Genomic DNA, 22,590 nt, shown 5'->3' with positions numbered 1-22,590 from the left:
TTCCGAATGGACCACCTAAGACGCAGCCGCGGTCAACATTTAAATGAAATTATCTTCAAAAAGTAAATGTCATGAACCAATCTAACGTTTCAAATAAAGAATCGATGAGATTTTTCAAATTTTATGCGTTTTTTTTTTTTTAAAGTTCTCAAGGTCTTAAAAAATCACCGTTTTTTTCGTCTCCTGCTTCAGTAGAAGGATTTTTTTGGTAGATGATGGAAGTGTCAGAAAATTCCTTACTGGTTCCACTTGTTGTTGACGCTTGTGGATGGAAGTACGGCTAAGAGTTTCTCTAGTTACTGCTAATTTGGCATTCCCTATTGTGCTAAGGCAAGTAGTGTCTCTTACAATTCTTCCTAGGCTGCCGTATGAATTACCTGCACAGATCATACAATTATCTTTTATTTTTTCTCCGAAAATGATTTGTGGTTCATATGCTTACTAAATGCTAAAAATCTAAGTTTTACAAGTATACGCTATGGTACTGGTATGGATCCAACATTTTGTATCAAAAAAACAATTTCACTTACTGAAAAACAGCAACAATTTCGAAAATCTTCAATTTAAAGCTCTTTTGAAATTGGTTACGACGATCTACCCATGGCCTTGCCCAACATTTTTGTTGTATTCTTTTTTAAGAACAGTGCTGATAACTAAAGCAGCTGCAACCCTTCGCTTGTAAGAATACATGGCCTACTGATAATATGCTAGCAGAAAAAATCTATCAAGTGGACACGATTATGAAAGTACGCGATAGCAACATTTCTAAAATTTGGTTCTCAAATAGACAGTCTCCTGAGAGTTCCTCTCTAGAGTTAACAAGCAGAACTACTCTGAAATGGACACGCACCTTTATATTGACTACCCGATAGTCAAATTAGATTACGGCTTCGAACAAAAATTGTCATATTGACTACCGCAATTGTCGTTTTGACTACCAAATAGTAAAACAATTTAGGATGCCAAAATTGACCACCGAAAATTGTGCTATTGACTATCGCGTTTATCGGCTGAAAATTGACGCCAAAAAAAAAAAACGAACTTTAAAATGTCTTTTAACGTGCAGTACTAGTTTTATTCTTACTTCAGAATGATGAACCGCTTTTTTGAAAAGTTTACATAGTTCTATCCCAACAACCATTATAAGCCAACAAAAATGTTAATACCTTTTGTTGTGACTGATTCATATCCCTATTAATACCAAATGAATCAAATTTTGTGAACACTCTTCTTCCACTTTATTCGGACTTATAGGATGGATGACACATGTATTTATATAGAAGGGTTTCAGAGCTAGAAAAGACGACTATCAATTTTCTTCAATTTACAAATCTGTCCAAAGAAAAAATAAATAAAAGAAGAGAACTAACTGTATACAGAAACTTTTGAAACTTTTAACGATGTGTGCAAACGAACGCCGGCCGGTACCGACGAGAGTCCAAAACATGAACTTTCAACTGAAAATATTTACTACCTACATCACTTTAATATGGTTTTTCTTATTTTTCTCGATATGTCTGTCCAAACGAAAATTGTTTTTTCTTTCTTTGACTTTTTTCTTCTATTACCAATCATTACTTCGGGAGAACGGAAAAGGATGATTTAAAGTTTTTGTGTGGATGTTAGAATGGATTCCTTTAGAAACGAGAACTGTCTCGCTATATGGTTCCATATCAAACTTGAGTTTACATCGTTATGCACCTATTATGTAGAATGTAGGTAAGATACACTCCGATACAGTTTTATGAGTATTGTTAATTTCCTTTTCCAAATCCTTGGACATCCAATAACCTTCTCCACAATATGTTGTTTAACGTTAAGTACAAAGATCTTGCAATGAGTATAACAGGGCCCACAAAGTACTTAGAAGACCTTTTAAATACTTAAGAATCCTTCACAGGATATTTGACCATAAAAGTTTTTCTTATAGGACTTTTAAAAATGTGAAAGAAGAGTAATTGAACAAGAATTGTAAGTACTTACTTAAGAAATTGATTTTTTTTTAAATTCAAGTTCAAGTCCGGTACTACTATTAAAAATTTCAAGTGAAAGTACTGGTACTTCAAAATTGCATAGGTATTAAACACAAAGTAATCAGTTCTACAAGTACAAACATTTGTACTTGTACTTGTAAAATTCTCAAGTTCAAGTATTAATAAAAAGTTACAAGTCTGGTTGAAACAGTAAACTAACATTTAAATTTGTAAGTACACCTACTCGCCAAGTACTCACACCTTAGTTCTTTAAGTTTTTTCTTTTTCGATACGAATACTCGCCCTAACTCAAATCAACGCAGTGTTCCTATCTCAGAAAGTCATAGACTTAAAATTGAGCACTATACTCGTATAACCTACCCACGTATAAGGAGGACGAAGTCAGCAAGTTATTGCAGTTTGTTTAAGTTTTGCTTTCTAACTTAAAGCCAAACCTGAAAGTTTTGTGGCGGCTTTTCAAATTAATTGATACACTAAAAACTTACTTAAAAGAGCCTGGAGTAAAGAAGAAAAGAGGCCTCTTATGATGCATCTAAGGGATTTTAGGATGTAGGACGTAGAATGTATATATGTATGTTGATGAAGATGATGATGATGATGAGCTGAACAGAATGCACTATAACATCAGTTAGACCCCCAAACGTATTTTATGTGCGAGTACTCATACTCTTACCGAAAGCAAAGGGATGATGGTTACAAAGTGGAAAAAGAATTTCTGAACTGAAATTAATTGAGTAACATAGTTAGGTGCACAAAGTGTTGGTTGCGTGTACATTGCACCTATATATAGATATCTTAATACTGATGCAGAGAGGGTTTGGAGTACTTGACTTGAGTGTGCGAAGAAGATTCTCAATTATATAGAGCTAGCTAGCAATCTTGTTGAAGTCACGTAAAGAAATTTCTAGGATAGTTTTATATAAAAAGTATCTTTTAATTTGAGGTATTTATTTATGTATCTATTACACCCACCGCTAACGTCGTCCTTCGTCCTCGTCGTCGCTTCGTCTCAGCTACACTGCCACCCCGTATATATAACACATTAGGAAAGAGTTGAATTTACACGTCTTCTTCATGTTATAAGGGGCTGAATCAAAGGCTTGTTGTATAAGTTTAGTTTTTAAGAAAATACTACATCACAGCACTGATGTTTTGTGGTTTTAAAAAGAGACTTTGAAACTGATTTAGAAATAGAAATTTTGGTGAGCATAAAGAAATTAGTTTATTTTTTTAGACGAGGAGTCGGTTTTAATTAACTTAAGGAAGATGCAGTTAGACAAGATTGATATACATATAAAATACGTTTCTATATCGTCTCGGTCTATGTTTTTGTATACAATCTATCGACATTTTTTTGTTAGGGTTCTAAAATCTTTTTTGACATCAAAAGCATCGATGAAATCTGTTCCGACCTTGATAAAGCAGCGTGCATTCTCCATCGCCTTTCTACACAAACGAACAAGTTTTATAGGGATGCAAAAACTAGGCATTTCCTTTAAAGCTCTATTCTATAAATGCTGTCATATTCGGCTTTAAAATCGATAAAGAGATGGTGGGTATCGTTTTGAAGCTCCTGGGGTTTTCCAGGATCTGCCGTAATGTTAATATTTGGTCAATGGTGCACTTTCCTGGTCTGAAGCCACACCTAAACCTATAAGTTTGTTGACGAACAGTTTCAGACCTTCACATGCGGCAAAAAGGATCTTATATACAATGTCCAGGAGACTAGTGGCCTCTGTAGTTAGCGGAATTCAGAGGTTCACCTTTCTTTAGGATTGGGCAAGCTTTCTTCCGACCATATTTTGCATACTTCTTACCAAGTCATGCATCGTCTGCTGCTTGAACAATTCGGCAGCGATGCCATCAACTCTAGGAGCTTTGTTTGACTTCAGTTTAGATATAGTTATCATAACTTCGTGGAGGTCGGGTAGGCGGAATTGTTGATGTGCGTCGCCTAGGTTGAGTGGTTCTATCTCTCTTTCAGCGGAATTCGGTTGTGGTCTTTCCATATTTTCAACATCGACTGCGGTTCTGTTACGATGTTCCCCTGATCGTCTTTACAGGCTTTGGTTCGTGGCTGTTTTTTTTTTTACCTTTTGGTAAAATTTACGAACCTCATTCCTGTTGTGTCATCCCACTATCTCTTCGTGCTCCTTTTTTTTCATCTCTCTCCTCTTTTGCTCGTAGAGCTCGCGATTAATTCTGGTCCTCCTGTGCAGCGCCGTTTTATATGCCTGTGGCTTAGCTGCGTGAGCTTGCTGGCATACATCGTCAAACCAGGGGCTTCGCTGTGGCGGCCAAGCAGTTCAGAGTGGCATCTATGATGGCTGCAAGGCAATGTGTCACTGGTTTTCGATGCTTAATCCAGGCAGCATAGAACTTCTCAAGGGGTTATTATAAACTCTATCGGGAAAGGAACTGACAGTCCCCTGCGTTTATAGTCGTCTAACGTCGAAACTTCTTGCAAGACTTCCTTGTTTTGGCTTGGATCGGGATATCTGTAGCCGTACGAGGTAGTAAGTAGTCCGAGTCAAGAAATTAACCCCGACGCACGGCACACCCAAAACCTAGAAGGCCAGATACTTAGTACAACTCCAAGGAAGGCGAGCCGGATAAACCGCTCCTTACAGGCCTAGGCTTCGAATATGTCTGAAAAACCTTAAAAGGTGTTTACTATGTAGTTCATCCTAACTGGAACTGTAGATGCAACCGTTGATTCCATCTAAGGATGGTATTAGGAAAGGTGTCTTAGTGGAAACACCTCTCCCCTCTTTGTTATTTGCTACCATAAACAACTTTCCACTGAGGTCAGAACCCAATCAATCCAGTTGAGGAGCAACGCAGCCAATGTTCACCGATGCGGCGGTAATAGCATGGGTTGAAAGACAGAAATGGGTTTCGGGATTGACACGAAGTCCTCAAACCTGTTAAGTCCGTTGGGAACTCCTTAAGAGACATATTGCCTCTACTACGCTTACGTGCTATCGTGTACGATTTCCGGGATGTGTTTCAGCTCGCTCCAACTTTTGCCTAATGACGCTGATTCCGCCTCGACTGTCTTCTTCCTTCTTTTGTGAGCGGATTCCACTGCATTGCTTGGCCAGCAATGCAGACGTTACCTCTTCGAAGCATGTGTCCAATCCATTGCCACTTACGCCTTCGTTATAGAGTCTATAGGTTCCTGACCTGTTCTTCTATGAAGGACCTCATTTGATATATGGTTTGGCGAGGAAGTCCTTAGAATATTACGAAGACATCTATTCACGAAGGTTTGCAGCTTTCTTGTAATGGTGAGAGTAACCTTTCAAGCGCTGTACCCAAAAAGAAGCACGGATTCGACATCAGTCGGAGCTTTGTCCTTAAGTTGATAGAGTTATTCCTCCACATGTTGAATACATACCGAACGCCGCTTTTGCTTTGAAGATGCAGCAGATGACGTCTTGTTCGGCACCGCCATCGACGGAGACGATACTTCCAAGGTACCTATTGAAAGCTCTCCACTTTTTTCACCGGTTGCGAAAAAATATTTATTTAAAAGGATAGTGGGGTTTAGAAGCTGATCATTTTTGTTTTGTCAGAATTAAATTTCAGCCCCACAACTTCTGCTTCTCTCTCGACACTTTTTGTCATTTGTTGGAGATCTATGATCCTATGAGAGAGTAAGCAAACATCGTCCGCGTAATCCAAGTGCTTTGAATAGGATTTCAAAGTCCATTTGATCCCTCCGTTATCAGCAATACATCGCTTATCACCAACAAAAACAGTATAGGCGACAGAATACAGCCCTGCCTGACTCCGCTACGGATTTCAAAATCATCTGACAACCTACCATTGTGCAGAACATGACAATCTATCATATTTTGCTTTAATAATAGCAATTAGTTTTTCTGGATGCCTCTCCTCCGCAAAGCTAACCAAATATACTCCCTGTAGACGCTATCAAAGACCTTCTCAAAGTCAATGAACAGCAGGTGTAGTGGTGATCGATATTCAACTCACTGTTCAATATTGAAGCGTAAAGTGTTGATATGATCAATACAGAAGGATTCAGCGCGGAATCCTGCGTAAATTCCTCTCCAGTTTTCGCACTTTTTAAGATCTCCTTTTTTTGGGAACTTGACGAAAATTCCCTTTTTCCACTCACGGCGGAAGCTTTTGGTTGTCTAGGCTTCTTGTATGAGCGGATGAAGAAGTTCGCTTGATAACATTGTCGCTGCTTGTAAAAGCTCTGCGGGAATTCCATCAAGTCCTACCGCTCTGTTGTGCTTTATTTGATTTAATTGAAGCAATGATCTCATGTTTACTGGGAGGTTCGGTCCGAATTGGGGGATTAGTTTGTTCAATCGCTTCGGAAGGCATGGGCTGCACGTTGTTTGCAAACACTCGGTTTAAAACCTAGGAAAAGTGTTATTTCCACCTTCTGACTTCCTCATCCACCGAATTTATCATAGTACCGTCTACATCTTTCACCATGTGTTGCTTTGAGCTGTGTGCACCGGTAAGCTCTTGGTTATTCTGTAAACGGTCCTGCTGTGGCATCTGTTTGCAGCATCTTCTGCTTCTTGCGCCAATGGGTTTGGCGATGTTGAATTTGGGAGATCGCGTTATTCCGTTGGGTCTTCAAACTGTTGCTGTACGCAATCTTAGGGTAGGTATTATTAAGTCTGGTCATTGGCAAGTCCCATGTCGGCGCCTCTTTTGTTTCGGACATCCAAGAGACTACTTCTAAAGCGTCGAATAATCGCGAAGTGGTCGATTTATTTTATGATAAAGTTTGTGTTCAAACATAGTGCCACCAATTACATTGCCGTTGGCGTTGCAGAAGTCAATGAACCTCTCATCATTATCATTGCAATTGCCGACACCGTGAACACCCATCACATGCCTTAGCCCGTTTTTGTTACTGTCAACCTTAGCATTGAGGTCTCCCATAGACATATATCTCCGCGGGGATTGTTCTTGTAGGCGGATCCTGGTTGGCTGTATTGTAGCATTCTTTCGGTGGTGACGGGTCTTACTCTACTCTGAAACCTAGCTTTAATAAGCCTTTCACCAAGAGGCTCCCACGAAGGCTTCTGATTACCGTTTTTGTAAGGAGTAACCCAACTCCAGCTTTTCGAGCGTTTCCTGGATCATGACGTGTCGATGACTTGTAATTGCCTTATCCCAACCATCGCACTTCGCTGAACCGTAAGATATCTATCCTGTACCGCATAAATTCACTCACTAATTGAAGGAATATGGCATTGTACGGACCTACACTTCTTGCGTCTAGAAGCGTCCTCACATTCCGGGTACAATAGCCAAAAGTCGTGAACGAGTTATCATTAATTATTTGAGTCGTAATTTCGGTTTCCATAGCAGGATAGAGTTTAGTTATGAAGAGTACTAATCTCCGTAACCTATTCTGAAGAGTCAGGAAAATAGGCTCTTGCAATTTTTGCTAACTTACATATAAAGAGATAAACAAATCTTTGCCCGGGGCCACACGAGGAGGTAAAGCAAGTACTTCAACATGGCAAGAAAGTTGCATTGCTGGCCTATACCAAGTTTAAGGCAATCACCCGATCTGCCATGCAAAACAAATTGTATTAACAAATTTCGGTATTTTAGGAAATTTTTCAAAGAAATACCAAAATCAACAATTTAATCTTCAACGATAAGTAAACCTAGAACATTATTTAGAATGTATGTTCTTTTGCATTCTGAATTGTTGGTGAGATTGAATTCATAAAAGATTGAAATATATCACCACCGCGGCAGACAATTATAAATTATTCAAGGTCATGAGTGATTTTACGCTCCTTTATAGAATTCTATATGAACTCAATTAACAATTCCACTAGTAACCTTTTAAATATTCTAACATCACAATTTCCTATACATCGTTCAATTCACGGAAACATTAAACGTCCTACCACAAAAAAAAACAATATCCTGATTAGAATGTATCGAACTTGAAAATATGCATTTATTCATCAGTCTAAAACCCCTCCCTAGTGATGACTGTAAATTAATCCATCATTTAAAATTTTGCACCAATTCACAAATAAAACAACGACGAATTTGCTAACCATGCAGTTACAGTTACAACATCAACATCAACAGAAAATCCAACACAAAAACCCAGCAATCAAAATCAATTTTTAATTAATCATTGTGTCTAACACCGATATTTTGCGTTAAAATGAATTCAGTTTTCAGTTTTCGATTTCGATTATAATTGTTCGAAGGCAACAAAACGTGGCATTTTTGATATTTCAAATAAATATATAAACAGCCTACAATGTTTTTCTTTTTAATACATATTTTGTATTATTATCCTGCTATCTTATTTTGATGAAGCGTAAGCGTGTAGTTGGTTTTCCGGTTGGTCTTGATCCAGACATTTTGTTGTTCATTTCAAAAAATACTCATCTATAGAAACCATAAACTGGAAAACAAACTATACTTACATTGCATTCATTTGGATTTGTCTGATTGGACAGAGAGGAAGAGACGTATCCGTACCGTACTTGTACCGCCATATCGGATAAAGGTTTCACAAGGAGCAGGAGCAACCAGGCCTGCAAAATGTGAATGTTAAATTCAATTTAGATTACATTGCCTTTGGCGAATTTGATATACAAAATTACTAAAACATGTGTAATTAGATATTCTGGAACATTTTGAACGGGATAAACCTGGCTGAAATATGTTTTATATGATTTTCAATAATTAATTTACTTTGTGTAAGCTGTAAAGCGTTCATTTTCATATATGTAGTTGGGATAGTTGTTTTGAGCGGTGTATAATATGCATGAATGCAAAATACTGAATGTGATTGGTTTAAATTTTAAATGTTGTTTAAGCTCAACGACAAAAACAAATGAATATAATATTTTAAGCTTTATTGAAATAGACAAAAAAATATTAGGTATGTAAGTGGACTTGTTACAAAAATAATTAAAACTTTTCATTTATTAAATATTTTTTTTTTTAAGTGTGAATGGAATTAATGCGGAATTAAATTGAATATAATTCAGATTACATCTCTTCTTAAATAGTTATGAATAGTTATTTGTTTGGTCCTTTTAAAAATGTTGCCAATACTTAACGAATGATTTAAATTGGGTGCCATTTGAGTATGAATGTTGTCAACCTCCAGTGAACCTAGCTGTGCCATGAATTTAAAATATCAAAACCTTGTTGCTCAAGACATCCATTTGATATAAAATGGTTATCTTATTTTTCTTAACCCATTTTGGCCCAAATACAAAAAAAAAACAATCATCTAAGGTCAACCATGATTGACCATATTGCGATTGACGCCAGACACGCTTCCAGGATCATGGATGTCCGAACTTTCCGAGGACCTTACATCAACTCGGACCACTACCTCGTTGAAGCCAAGGTAGCACTTCGTCTTTCCAGACCCAAGGCAAAACAGAGAGATGCTGTTAGCAGATACAACGTCGAACGGCTACAATCGCAAGAGATCGCCAATGCTTTTCCGACGGACTCTACGCCGCCAACACAATGTATCAAAAACCAGTGTCAACATTGCCAAGATGCAATCAGAGAAGCCGCCTCTGATGTGCTGGGTTACAAGAAACCACCAACAAGGAACCCCTGGTTTGATGAGAAGTGTTGGCAGGCAAATGCAGCCAAACCACAGGCACGCATAGCGGCGGTGCATAAAAGGACAAGAGCTGCTCATGAGCTCTATGAGCAGAAGAGGCGAGACGAACGCCAACTTCTCAGAAGGAAAAAGAAAGAGCATGAGAAGCGGGATGTGATGCGTGATGCGAAGAGAAAGCCTTTGGAGAGGATGGCTTGAATGCCGAGCTCTTTAAAGCAGCTGGATATAAGTTGGTTAGGAGCATGTACAAAATTATCTGCAAGATATGGCCGGGAAAAAGCGTGTCCGATGAATGCAACAATATTGTTTGCCCGATCCTGAAAAAATAGACCCTCTAAACTGCACCAACTATAAAGGAATCAGTCTACTTAACATCGCCTACAAAAACTTCTCTGCCGTAATATGTGAACGTCTAAAGCCCATCATCAACATCCTGATAGGTCCTTATCAGTGTGGTTTTAGACCAGGAAAGTCGACAGTCGATCAAATGTTCACATTACGGCAGATCCTGCGAAAAACCCAAGAACACCAAATCGACTCCCACCATCTTTCCAACGGTTTCAAAACCGTATATGACAGCATCTACAAGGACGAGCTGTGCAGATCCATGTCTAGTTTTGGCATCCCTGCCAAGCTCGTCCGTTTGTGCAGGATGACCTTTGAGGAGCTTTTGTTAGTATTGAGGCAAGGGATTTTTGCCGCCCTTTTGTTAGTATTGAGGGTTTATTGACAAACGGGTTTAACGGTTAATGGGGGCAAAACAAAGTACATGCTGTATGTCGTCAAGAAAGGACTTACAACACCGACGTCTCGGTTAAAACCTCATCATCGACAGACGTAACTGTGAGGTAGTCAAGGACTTCGTCTACCGCTATTAATGCAGAAAACAACACCAGCACTGAGATCAAATGAAGAATAACTTGCTCACCGCTGTTTCTAAGAAAGCAATGGAGTGGCAAAGTCCTCTGTCGAAGGAGCAAAGTGTAGCTATATAAGACCCTTATCATCCTCCTGCTAAACGGTGCGGAAGCATTGACTATGACAGAAGCGGATGAAAACACCGTGGGTCGTTTCGAGAGTTTTTCGTGTGATCTACGGTCCCGTATGCATCGAAAAGAAGTGGAGGAGAAGATGGAACGACGAGTCATTAGAACCTTGTTCTCAATGGACCCAATTTAAGTTTTTGTAACACCATTTCTTTCCTGGCTTCTTTTCTTTAAACGCAGTTTTCCGACCATCATCGTTTAAAATATTTTGTACTGTGCTAAGAAAATCTTTTCATCTTTACGGAAAACCACACTTAGCCAGAGTAATAAACCAGTTAACAAGTTTGGTCTCTTCTCTTATCTAATACTCTAAGTTTTTGGCGGAGGTTCTATTCAATACAATCACAATCAAATAACGACTAAATACATCTACACCTAAAAGTAGGGTCTTACTTTCAAAATAAAAAAAAACTTTTTCTTTTGGAACAACAGCTGTGGCCTGACAAATTTCACAGCACGCAACAAATTCTTTTACATCAGAATCAATTTTCGGCCACAAAACGTATGCCCGACACATTTTTTTCATTATAACAACTCCATTGTGATTACTATGGATTAATTTAAGCACCTGCATTTTTAATTTTGATGGGATGACAATTCTTTTCCTATGTAAAATACACAATAATTTTCTAAACTTAACTGATTTTTGAATGCAACAAAAACTTAAACTCTGGATTAACTTGCATATATTTGAGAAAGTTCTACGTCTTTTTTCGTCTCAGCTCGAATTAACTCTTTATCCACAGGAAGTTCTTCGAAAAAATTTATTGAATTAATGCAAATTGTTTCAACATCCGTGGTACCTGGAATAGGAAGACGCGACAAAGCATCAACAAATGCTAGTTCTCTGGCAGGCTTATGTTTGATTGAGTAATCAAACGTCGAAATTGTTATTGCCCATCTTTGTAATCTTTCCGCAGCGACGGAAAGAGTGCCTTTCTTTGGATTTAATATCTTCTTGAAGGCTTGGTTATCGGTATCGATTACAAAGTGTTTGCCATAAATATACTTAAAAAACTTCTTCACCTCAAACATAACTGCCAAAGCCTCTCGATGTAACTGTGAGTAATTATTTTCAGAATCGCTTAGAGTACTACTTGCAACTAACACCGGTTTTTCTATACCCTCAACGACATGCAAAAGTGCCGCTGCACCGACATATGGACTTGCATCTGTACTTATTATAATTAGTTTATCCTTGTCGTATAGTTCTAGAACATTATTTTGTACGATAAGTTGCTTGGATCTAGCAAACTCTTCCTGAAAACATTTATTTCACACAAATTTTGTATATATATTTTGTATAAACCTTCGATAGAAATTTAAAAGCCCTAAATATGATTAAAGCTCTTTAACATTTGTAGGACAAAGAGCTTTTGTAATAGCTTCTACTTTCTTGGAATTTGGTCGCACCTCATTTTTCCCAATGATATGACCTAAATACTCTACTGTAGGTTTTAAAAATACGCATTTAGCTAAATTTATTCTGACTTTATGATCATCTAACCGTTTAAGAACCTTGAATAGTTTCTCTTTACACTTTTCAACAGACTCTGCTCCAATGACCACATCATCAACAAACGCCCATACACCTTCAATGCACAATGCACCTTCATAACACACCGAACAGCAACCTAGTGTATTGTAAAAGGCTCTAATCTGTGTTTATAGTGAAAAGTTCTCTGGAGTTAACACGAGCTGTTGGAAGGCCCCAGCCATATCAGATACGTAATAAACTGAACAGTTAGGATAATTTTCGAAAATATCTTCCACATTGTTTAACGGATAATGCGATAAAAGATAAATTTTGGAACACACACAGGTTCGAGAGTTCGTATAAAAATAAGCCTATTTAAGTGGAACCATATAAGCCTTAGAAAAGATGGCTACAGCTTCTGGCTCTATATTTATTTCGGCTTCATAGCCCACTGTAATCTGTTATGATGTTCTGCTGAATACGATCGTTTCTTAACCCCACGATAAATTTGTCCACTAGAGCATTTTATAATGCCAGATTTCGTAAGCTGGCTGTATTTACCCCTGGGTCGTCGATAAAGTCTCCAAACCTGCATGTCTCAGCTAGATTTCTGAGCTTTATGATGAAGTCGGAAATTGACTCACCATCCTCCTGCTTCACTTTTTGGAACTTAAATCGTTCGGCTCTCTTGTTATGCTTGGGAGCATAGTGCTGCTCTTGTAAACCTATCAATTCGGTGAATGGTTTGGAGCTTGGTAATGCTGGTGCGGCCAGAGATTTAAGCACTTTATACACTTCTGAAGCGAATATCGGCTGCAATTTTACTAGCATACAAATATTGCTGCACTCTGTCCTTATACGCCACAAAATTCTCACCAGGAATACTCTTTTATATTTCCAAAAAATGACATATTTGTCTTTAGTGTGGTTTCTTTTTTTGACTGAAGATTTTCCCTTTTAACTTGGGAATCAGATGATGGGTCCTCTTCCTCTTTTAAAATATCCAATGGAAATGATTTCGAGGTCATCAGATATACCAAATAAACAATATTTTCTTGGTAATAAAAAAAATTTGAAGACAATATTTTTAAGTTTTGAAAATGTATTTGAGTCTGAAGTAAATTTTTACCCAATTTTAAAATTATTTCTTTTTTAGGTTTTTTTCTGTTGTAAAAAAATTGTCAATTATATTTTTCTTAAAATTTTACTGAATGTTGCGTAGTTTAAAGCCAAAATATCAAAGTTGGGAAAAGATATTTGAATCATTTTTTTGAAAACTTGTATTCATTTTTTTGTTTAGGTTTTTATTTTTTGTAAAAAAAACTGTCAATTTGATTTTTATCAAAATTTAACCAGATTTTAAAAACGCTATTCTCTGTTTCACAAAATTTTTTGGAAATAAAATTGTTCGTACATTTTTCGAGGTGACAATTATTTTTTTCAGTTTTTTTGATTTATAAAAAAAAACATTAATTTGATTTTAATTTATTTGAAGTCGATATCTTTTCTGGTTCTTTAGCTATGGACGACGAAAAACGTACACACGCACGCACATACATCTTTCTAAAAATCTTTTTATTTCGATTCTAGGGACCTTGAAACGTCGAGAAATGTCAACATTTGTATTTCGACAAATCGGACCCATTACAATAACTTCCTATGGAAAGTTAATAAATAAGATACGTCAATTTTGTTTGTTTTAGTCAAGTTGAAAATGTCAAGATAATGATTTTTACGACCGAAATCGTTCTCTACATCAAGTTGTGTGTTATCCACTGACGTTATTTACAGTCTGAAATTTCACGAATACTTTGCACAAACTCACGTACAACTGGCGTAGTAGTTGCTTCACTTTCACATAAACTTCATTCAAAAATCGCACTGTTTGGCAACTTACGTTGGAAATAAGTTCTCGGTATTTCCCAACATTGTTTAAGTAAACAAAAGATTAGTTTCGTTCCGCGAAGCTGTAATAATACCCGTGTTTTATTGGAAAATCTGTCAATAGTATAGTAGGATTTTACACAAATACAAAAACAGTATCCATAGTATGAATACTAGCGATAAAAGTTAGAGTAGAATGTTACTAGGGATGGGTTTTTGAAATTTATATGAGTCTCGATTATTTGATTTCGTTCTCAAATGTTGCTACAGTTGATATTGCATTTGTATCTCGATGGCTGTGTTCGTTGAGTAGTTGTTCATTTGGAATGTGTTTTCCATTGGGGAAAAAACAATTTGTTACTGTTGATATTATTTAGTTTTGTTAGTGAAAATAGAATAACTAGGCTTATTTTGCAAGAAAAACAATGGAAAAGATAATTAAGTTTTTCTATGTTTCCACCCAAGGTTTATCTCAGTTTAGATTAAATAAATCTTTATAGTATTTCAACCGCACAAGAAGATTTAAAAATGATAAAGTTTGACAGCACTTTCTAAAGTGCAAACGGTGTTTCGATGTTTCTTATAAAGTGTCTGATTCCGATCCCCAACCGGGATCGAGGCGAATCAAGCTCATTTCAACTCAATTCAGGTATATAAAGAATTGAGGCGAGCTTCAAGCTCGCTTCAACACCACATGTCAATGTAGTAGTCTGCGAACAAACCCCCTGCTTGAAGCAAAAATTAAATGAAATTTTTTTTTAAAGAATCTCAATTTCCAAATTTTTTCTTAACATTTCTAATTGAAAATTGTCCATTTTATTAGATTTGTTAGTATTTTTGCTAAGTTAATTTTAATTTTTGATTTTCACAAAACTTTCTTGTATTTGTGTTTTTTTTTTTGTATTATTATTCTGACAGATTTTCCTTCAGTTGTACCAATTTTTAAATACAAAAATCTTGCTACTGCGGATGGTTTTGTTGGTAATTTCTCACTGTACTATATAAAAAAAACGCACCTAATGACTATATGTCAAAATTTCTAGCGAAAAACACCTGTGAGTGTCGAAATATTCATTGATTTAAAAAGAAACCAAAAGGGTGTGCATTACCTTAGGTATAAACTAGATTCAATTAACATTAAGCATGGAATGCCTAATTTTCGCGGGTACTACCTCTTGCGAGGAATTGACAAATTCTTCAAGAGTAATTCTTGTCATGAAAAAGTGCTTTCTCTAACTAGCCGTTCGGATTCGGCCTAAAAAATTGTAGGTCCCTTCCATTCCTGACAACAGTACTCGCACACAGGAATGGTTGAGAGTTGTAAGTCACTAGGCCCTGGTTCACAACGGACTGTTGCGCCACCCCATTTGATTTGATTTGATGCAATGCCTAAGCTCACACATTAGTGATTCTTATATATTTTTGCATTAACTCAAGACTGCCACGTTCTTAGTAAATTTAAGCCTTAAAACGGATTAATTTTAATACCTTTCATCTAAGAGCAAATCTGAAAGCTAAATCGCCAGGCTTTCAATTAAATTAACTCATTCTAAAAGTAAAGGTAAACATGTTTTAATTTTTACTTGAACAATTTTTAAAACATAAATTAAAACATGTCCCTTTTTGAAAGTTTTAAACATATTTGTCAATTAAAATCTTTTTTACCCTTTCTAAACCAAATAATTGCTAGTAGAAAAAAAATCCACATAGGAATACCATCCACTTTCATTCTAACTCCAAATTTCACCCCCTTTTGGTCATCAGAGAAAACCCTTTGAAATCAACTTAAAATCAAACATTTCCTAATTTGAGTAAACATAATCAATTGCATATTCGCCTGCTTCAAAGAATTTCACGCTAGCGTAAAACTCGACCGACCAACCGACCGGACCCGCCCCACAAACGGAACCGACATTGACAAAGCGAAAGCAGTTATCTTCTTCAGTTCACTTAAGGTCCAGTAGTTACGTCTGATTCCTTTCAATCAATCAACATTTCCTCTGAATAATCATTCATCAACCATCAACCATTAGCCATAGCTTGCACCCTTAAACGAATATACGAGTTTATTTACATTAAACTTTATATAAATTTTATATATTTTATCATTTGTCCCTTTTTTTTTCTTGCAGATTCCCTTCTAAATGCTGGAAATGCCGATGGAAATGGCGCCCAACAAAACACAAATAATATACTACTTGGAACTTTGGGATTCCTAAGAATTCTCTTACCCTTAATTATTCGGGCCGAAAGCAATGGTTCCCATCATATTTACCGCAGAAAAAGTACCACTGCTCCTACTTTGAACACAACTGCTGGCAGCTCGAGGACAAATTCGAAAAAGAACAACAACAATAGCGGTGGCGGTAGCAGTAATAATAATAATTATGACAAAACCGATGACAATAATTGTAGCAGCAGCAACAGCAGCAGCAATGGAAGCATCCAAGACGCCAAGCAAATAGTTGAAATCTACGATTTTTGTTTGCACTTACTCAACACAAACCACACTTCGAGTCATTCCATAATAAATGCCTCTCTCGAGGTTATCAATTCAATTGTGCAGTCCTTTGACGGGACAGGCACATCCGCCGCTGGAAAAACACTTGAGCACCTCCTATGCAATCACCAGCTGCAGCACAATGAATACCTAAGAAAGAGGAAATCATTAAAAAATCAAATATTCCAATTGAAAAATTTCCAAATGACGTGCAATGTGAGTGGTGCTGGAGTTCTGGGTACTACCGTTGCTGGTTGTGTTGAAGGGGTGTCCGAGGTGGTATCGGCGGCGGCAGTGGCAGCGGCAGCGTCAACAGTTGCATCACCATTCAAGTCATACTCGTCGTCGTCGAGAGCGCAGCCGGGTGCAGTGAAGAAAGAAAGATGTTGGATGCCTGATGGTGTTCGCCATGAGGTTTCAGGCCCTGCCGCCGCCAACGTCGCTGCCGTTTCTATCGCCACCGCCAATAGCAGTCAAAGTTTGCTTGGTGCTGGTGACGGTGACGGTGATGAAGATGCATCCGAATTGAATAAACATGGATCGTTGAAGACGACTAGGATGACGACGTCAACTGTGCCAGAGACAGCCGCACCACTTCTGGCTGCGAGAACGTCGTCGTCCTCCTCCTCGTTGTCGTTGAAAGTAAAATCAACGGAGGAAGAATCTATTAGGGATGCATTCAAATTAGGAATGGAAAAAATGTCGTCGTCGTCGTCCCTAGAAACACCCTCACCTTCGCATCCAACGCCGCCTCCACGAAGACATCACCAACAGCATCAGAAGCAGCAGGATATACATCGGCCCAGTAGTGGCTCGATTTCTGATGCGAAATACGATGACAAGATGCACCGGCGACAGCAGCGGCAACAGCGGCAGCATGGGGACGAGAATGCCAAAGTAAATATTAAGAAGAACAGTAGTAACTCGGGAATATCAGTTGACGAGGTAGCTGCATGCACCGTCAATCAAACAACCACTCCAGCTAACGATGAGTTACAACTTAAGAATCATAAGGACGATCAACATCATCACCGTAATATTGATGACGACGATAATGATGATAATAATGATGATGATGATGTTGATGATGACGATGACGACGATGACGGTTTTACTACCCTGTTGGAAGTAAATGAACCGCTTCAAGAAGATCCCCATTTATTGTTGTCATCGTCGTCGATTGGGATTGGTATGGCTGAAGCTGAAGCCGAACCCTCGTCAAAATCGGGGGTAAATCCAAATCCAAATCTACTTGCAGCACCATCAGTGACGGTAAATGTCGACCTGCTGATTGAAGACGATGGCGAAGGTGATGCGGAAGAAGGGTGCGGTGTTGGCGGGTCGAGCGATGACAAATCACAGTTCTTGAGTGACATCGACAATGAATCATTCAACAGCATTGATTTCGAATCTGAAATCACAATTGGTGGTGGCAGTGGTGGCGGTGGTGGTGCTGGTGGTAGTGGCAGCGGTGAGCACGACAATAATAATTCCGACAACAAAGATTCAGAATCGACGACAACGTCGAGGGTAATTCCGCCCTTAACTGGAGGAGCATCATCCTTGCCGAGGAGAACGACTACGAATACGAATACAACTATGACATCGATGAGTGTCAACAGTGGAAACGACAGCGGTGGTGGTGGCGTCAAGTCGAGTGATACAATTGGTTCTTTCTTTAACAATTTACTCTCGCATTCAAGTGCAGGTAAGCTTTCGCTTTTTGTTTCCAGAAATCACTAAAGGATCAATTTAAGTTGGTTGCTAGAGCAATAGAGTGGAAGGAATAATCGACCGGGAGCTCGTTGAAAGGGGCAAGAGGGTAGGGTACGTTGTCGCCGCCGTCGGTGACTGTAAGGGTCGGGTAGTATAGAGTTATTCATGTTAAAACGACAGTTTTTCTTTGGTTTGGAGTGGAAACATTTTATGCGATGAGTCCTATCAACTTTGCATTCCTTATTTTTCCAAACCCTACTCCAGCTTTTGCTCCTCCTTCTCCACCCATAAATTTACCTCATTTAATCTTCATATAGTGAAATTGATTGTGTGCCTTTGTGATGCATTTATGCCAGTTGACTTTTATATTTGCTAGTTGCTACATCTTGGATCCTTTCGGAAGTAACAGGAACAAGGACATGAGCATATTTACATAATTGTGTCATCTCGTTGTGTTGTTGTCGGTGATGTTGCACCAGCATCATCATCATCATCAGCATCAGAATCAGAATCAGAATCATGTTATGACGATGAGAAGATAAATGAACCGTACAAATGATTATCCCAATGCCATAAGCATACATTATAAGGTAGAAGGTTAATGTCAATACACTGACTGCACTCTACTCATGTATTATTATGATTTATCAGAAGTGATTAGAAGTCCTTTAAGAGACAGGATAATGCGTTATGATGACTGACGTTGTATTTGAATTGACATCCTTCTGACAAAGTTTATAAAACAATTTGTTTTGAATTTAATTGATTACGATAAGTATTTTGAAGGTCTTTGGTGGGGGTGAAATGCATTTGGAAATGATTAATTGTTTTGGGGTAGATTTTCATAGAGCACCCTGCTGTTTCAGCACCCTGCAGGTGTGCGATACTTTTATTTTTTAATCGAAGCAGATAAAGTTGAAGGATTGTGTGAAAAAGAAATTCGTGAGTGTAGAAAGTCGAAGTTTAGAAAATGTTGGAGCGGGATGAATGTTTGCTTTCTGCTCCTTTGTAGATCCGTGTTTGTCGTCTATATGATTTTTGTTTTTGGAAATATGTTTAGTTTTCTTATGGAACTCTGGATTCTGAATCAATTTGATGGTGCTCATGTTGTCAGAAAATAATGATGTTGCATCGCTGTTTTTTTTTTGAGAATACCAACTTCCCTCAGAAACGTTTGTAACCACATCGCTTCCTTCGCTGCAGAACAAGCTGATATATATTCAGCCTCAGTTCATGACAAAAAGACGGTTTTCTGCTTTTCACTACTCCAGGTCACACATGACCCATTCAACATAAACAAATGTCCGGTTTGGGATCGGCGAGTGTCCACATCATTTGCGAAATCGGAATCACAATATCCGATTAACTCTGCAAATATGAAACTTTGGAGTATTCGATTCCATAATTAATTGTCCTTGGAGATACTTGAAGATTCTTTTGACACCAGTTATGTGTCCAGCAGAAGACGGTTTGTCTAGATATTGGCTGAAGACATTCACCGCATAAGCAATATCCGGTTGCGTGGCAACAGCCAGGTACATAATACTTCCGATAACTTCTCGAAATGAAAATGTTGACTTCTTCTCTTCTTTTGTAGTTTCAAATTTGATATTTGGATCAGCAGGTGTACTTACTGGTGATGAAGAATCCATATTGAAATTTCTCAGGACTCGTTCACATTATTGCTTCTGGTTCATGATGAGTTTTGATTCCGAAGATATGATAAGAAGCCCCAGAAAATATGAAGCTTCAAACTCTTTGACTTTGTAATAAATTTTTAGATGTTGCATTAGATTTTTCAAAATGTTTATGCTCGATGAGAATACAAGGCCGACATCAACGTAGAGCTCAAGAATCAAAATTCATTATTATTATTCTTCATCAAATAAACGCATGGATCTGCCTGGCATTTTGTTTGTTGAGAGTTTCTTTGAATTTTGCATTTCACACTCTTTTTCAACTTCCAGATTTTGTTGTGATGTGATGTTCTATAGCAGGCGGTGGAGTCACGTAAATTTGGTCTTGTAACTCACCATAGAAGAAAGCAGTTTGTATTTTAAATTGACGCATGTGGAGTTGCTTGTGCGCTGCAATAGAAAACAAAATTCTTAAAGAATCAAATCTTACCACTGGGGCAAATGTTTCCTTGTAGTCAATTTCGGGTTTTTGGCAAAATCCTTGTACAACTAATATTGTCTTATAGCGACTTGGCAAACCATTAGCATCTATCATTTGCTTTGAATTGGCTTCATTCGGGTTTGTTTTTCAAGTACTTCGTTTGTGCACGATTCGCGAAGAGATTCTCGTAGCTATTCAGACATAGCACTTAGCCATTGAGATTTTTTCGTTACCTGATATAGCCTCATCATAAGTTTGACTTCCTTTGGCTGCAGCTATAGCACACATATCGCTTATCATTCTATTCCTCAATGGGTAACGTTCATTTGTAGTGCTATCAATCTCTTGTGGTGTCAACATCTTTAGTGGTAGGTTCATCCATCGGAAATGTAACTTCATCATCGCACTCTTGGTCTACGTTTGGCTGATTTTGTTGAGGGCTTTGCACAGATTCGCATTCAAAAATGTTAAAAGGTAATGCACATAGATGTGATGTTTGATTCAAACTGGTATTTGTAGACTCAAAAAATGATTTGTCTTCGTCAAATCGGACGGGACGAGTTATTACAATTTTCGATCCATTGTACAGTCTATAACCTTTGGTTTCATGATTATAGCCTACGAAAGCAGCATGCTTACTTTTAGCATCCAATCCTTTACGATGTTCTTTTTGAATATTATAGAACGCACTACATCCAAAGGTGTAAAGACTTTTGTAGCTAGAAGCTACACCTTTCCAAATTTCCATAAAAGAAGCGACTTCCAATTGTTTGATTGGACGGGAAAAATATTTCGAATCTGCACCGCTGTATTGGCAGCTTCAGCTCAAAGTAACTGTAGGGCACCACAAACATAAAGCATCGAGAGAGCAGTCTCTTTTACTGTACGGTTTTTCCTTTTAATGAAACCGTTCTGTTGAGGTACATAATGTGTAGAAGTCTCATAATGAACACAATGCTTTACCAAAATGCCTTTGAACGCTCTGCACACAAACTCAGTACCATTGTCTATTCTTACCGCTTTCACAGTGATTGAGCTGGCGCGTGCTTTATAAACTCGTCGAACTTAAGTGCAGTATCAGATTTTTCTTGCAAGAAATGGACTTGAGTGTAGTTTGAAAAATCATCGTTGATTAGCAGAAAATTCTTGGAATTGCACCTTGGAATTGATTTCCACATTGCCGATTCCATGTACATACACCGTTTCCATATTTCCTAAGCAAACTGGATATTCGCGGTCATCAACAGCTCGGAAATTACTGAACGAACTTCTTTGGAAGCACATATGGGTCGATGATCCAGAGTCAGTGTACTAGCATGAGATTTTTCTGTCTGTGAAGTGAGCCGATGATGTACCTTGTTTGTTGTCTTTTTATTTTGCAAGTCGGGTGCGACATTCTTTCCATCAATGGTTGTATTGAATCAGTGCCTGATGGTCTGTAGCAGAATCATCTGATGTTTTCTCAAATAGACGCTGGGTCAAATTTTTTAGCGTTTGTTCCGACGGGTCCACGGAATCCCATACTGATCTGAAATGTTTGAATTGTGATGGAAGACTGTAGATGATTTTTGTAATTATTGCCGATGGTGCCATCGGAGCAGCCAATTCCTCAAGCTGTTTAGCCATTTGTTGTATATCTGATAAGTGACTGGCCATGTTGTCGTTTTCGACTTCCGATATTCATAAAACTTTTATTGCAGCGTGCTTAGTGAGTCTCCCGATTTCTGCTCATATATGGAAGAAAGTATGGTCCACATCTTGACTGCAGAGTCACTTGTCACAAAAAACTGGTTGAAATCCATTGACGAAGTGATTACCAGTTAAGCCTTTTTGTCTTTCTGAATCCAAGCAGGCCCTTGCTTCTTCTTTTCCTCCGCTGGCTTTATGGACTCATCAAAAACGCAATCTCAATCATGGGCACGTAGATATACTAAAACCTGAAACTTCCAGAGCTAGTAATCTTTTCCATTAACTTTTTGCAAATTTATACTTTTGTCCATCGTAGTTAATTAAAGCCTTTTCAGCAGAGTTTTACAAATTCATCCTGATAACGTGTTGAAAATAAAAGAAAAAGTTTTCAACCAAGTAGAAAGAATTTTATTGAGTGAAAAATGTAAGCCACTAGTTCCTTTTAAAAAAGGTTTGAATATAGTGATTTTGTTCGACAGTGTTTTATTCAACAGTTATGTTAAGAAATTGAATGATTGAAATAATAAATAAAAATAAATTAATTA

General features: G+C 37.8%; 1 protein-coding gene across 1 annotated transcript in view; it reads left to right on the top strand.

Annotated features, from left to right (window-relative positions):
- Positions 1-22,590, top strand: part of LOC129943030 (uncharacterized) — a 225,153-nt gene that overhangs the window by 14,302 nt on the left and 188,261 nt on the right. The window contains exon 5 of the mRNA XM_056052234.1: positions 16,155-18,230. Coding sequence (XP_055908209.1) covers positions 16,155-18,230 — 2,076 coding nt within the window. The remainder of the gene's footprint in view (positions 1-16,154; positions 18,231-22,590) is intronic.

The sequence above is a fragment of the Eupeodes corollae genome, chromosome 1 (genome assembly GCF_945859685.1).
Source record: "Eupeodes corollae chromosome 1, idEupCoro1.1, whole genome shotgun sequence".
NCBI classification, from domain to species: Eukaryota; Metazoa; Arthropoda; class Insecta; order Diptera; family Syrphidae; genus Eupeodes; species Eupeodes corollae.
The sequence above is the reverse complement of the archived record's forward strand: the minus strand, read 5'-3'. Positions and strand labels throughout refer to the sequence as shown.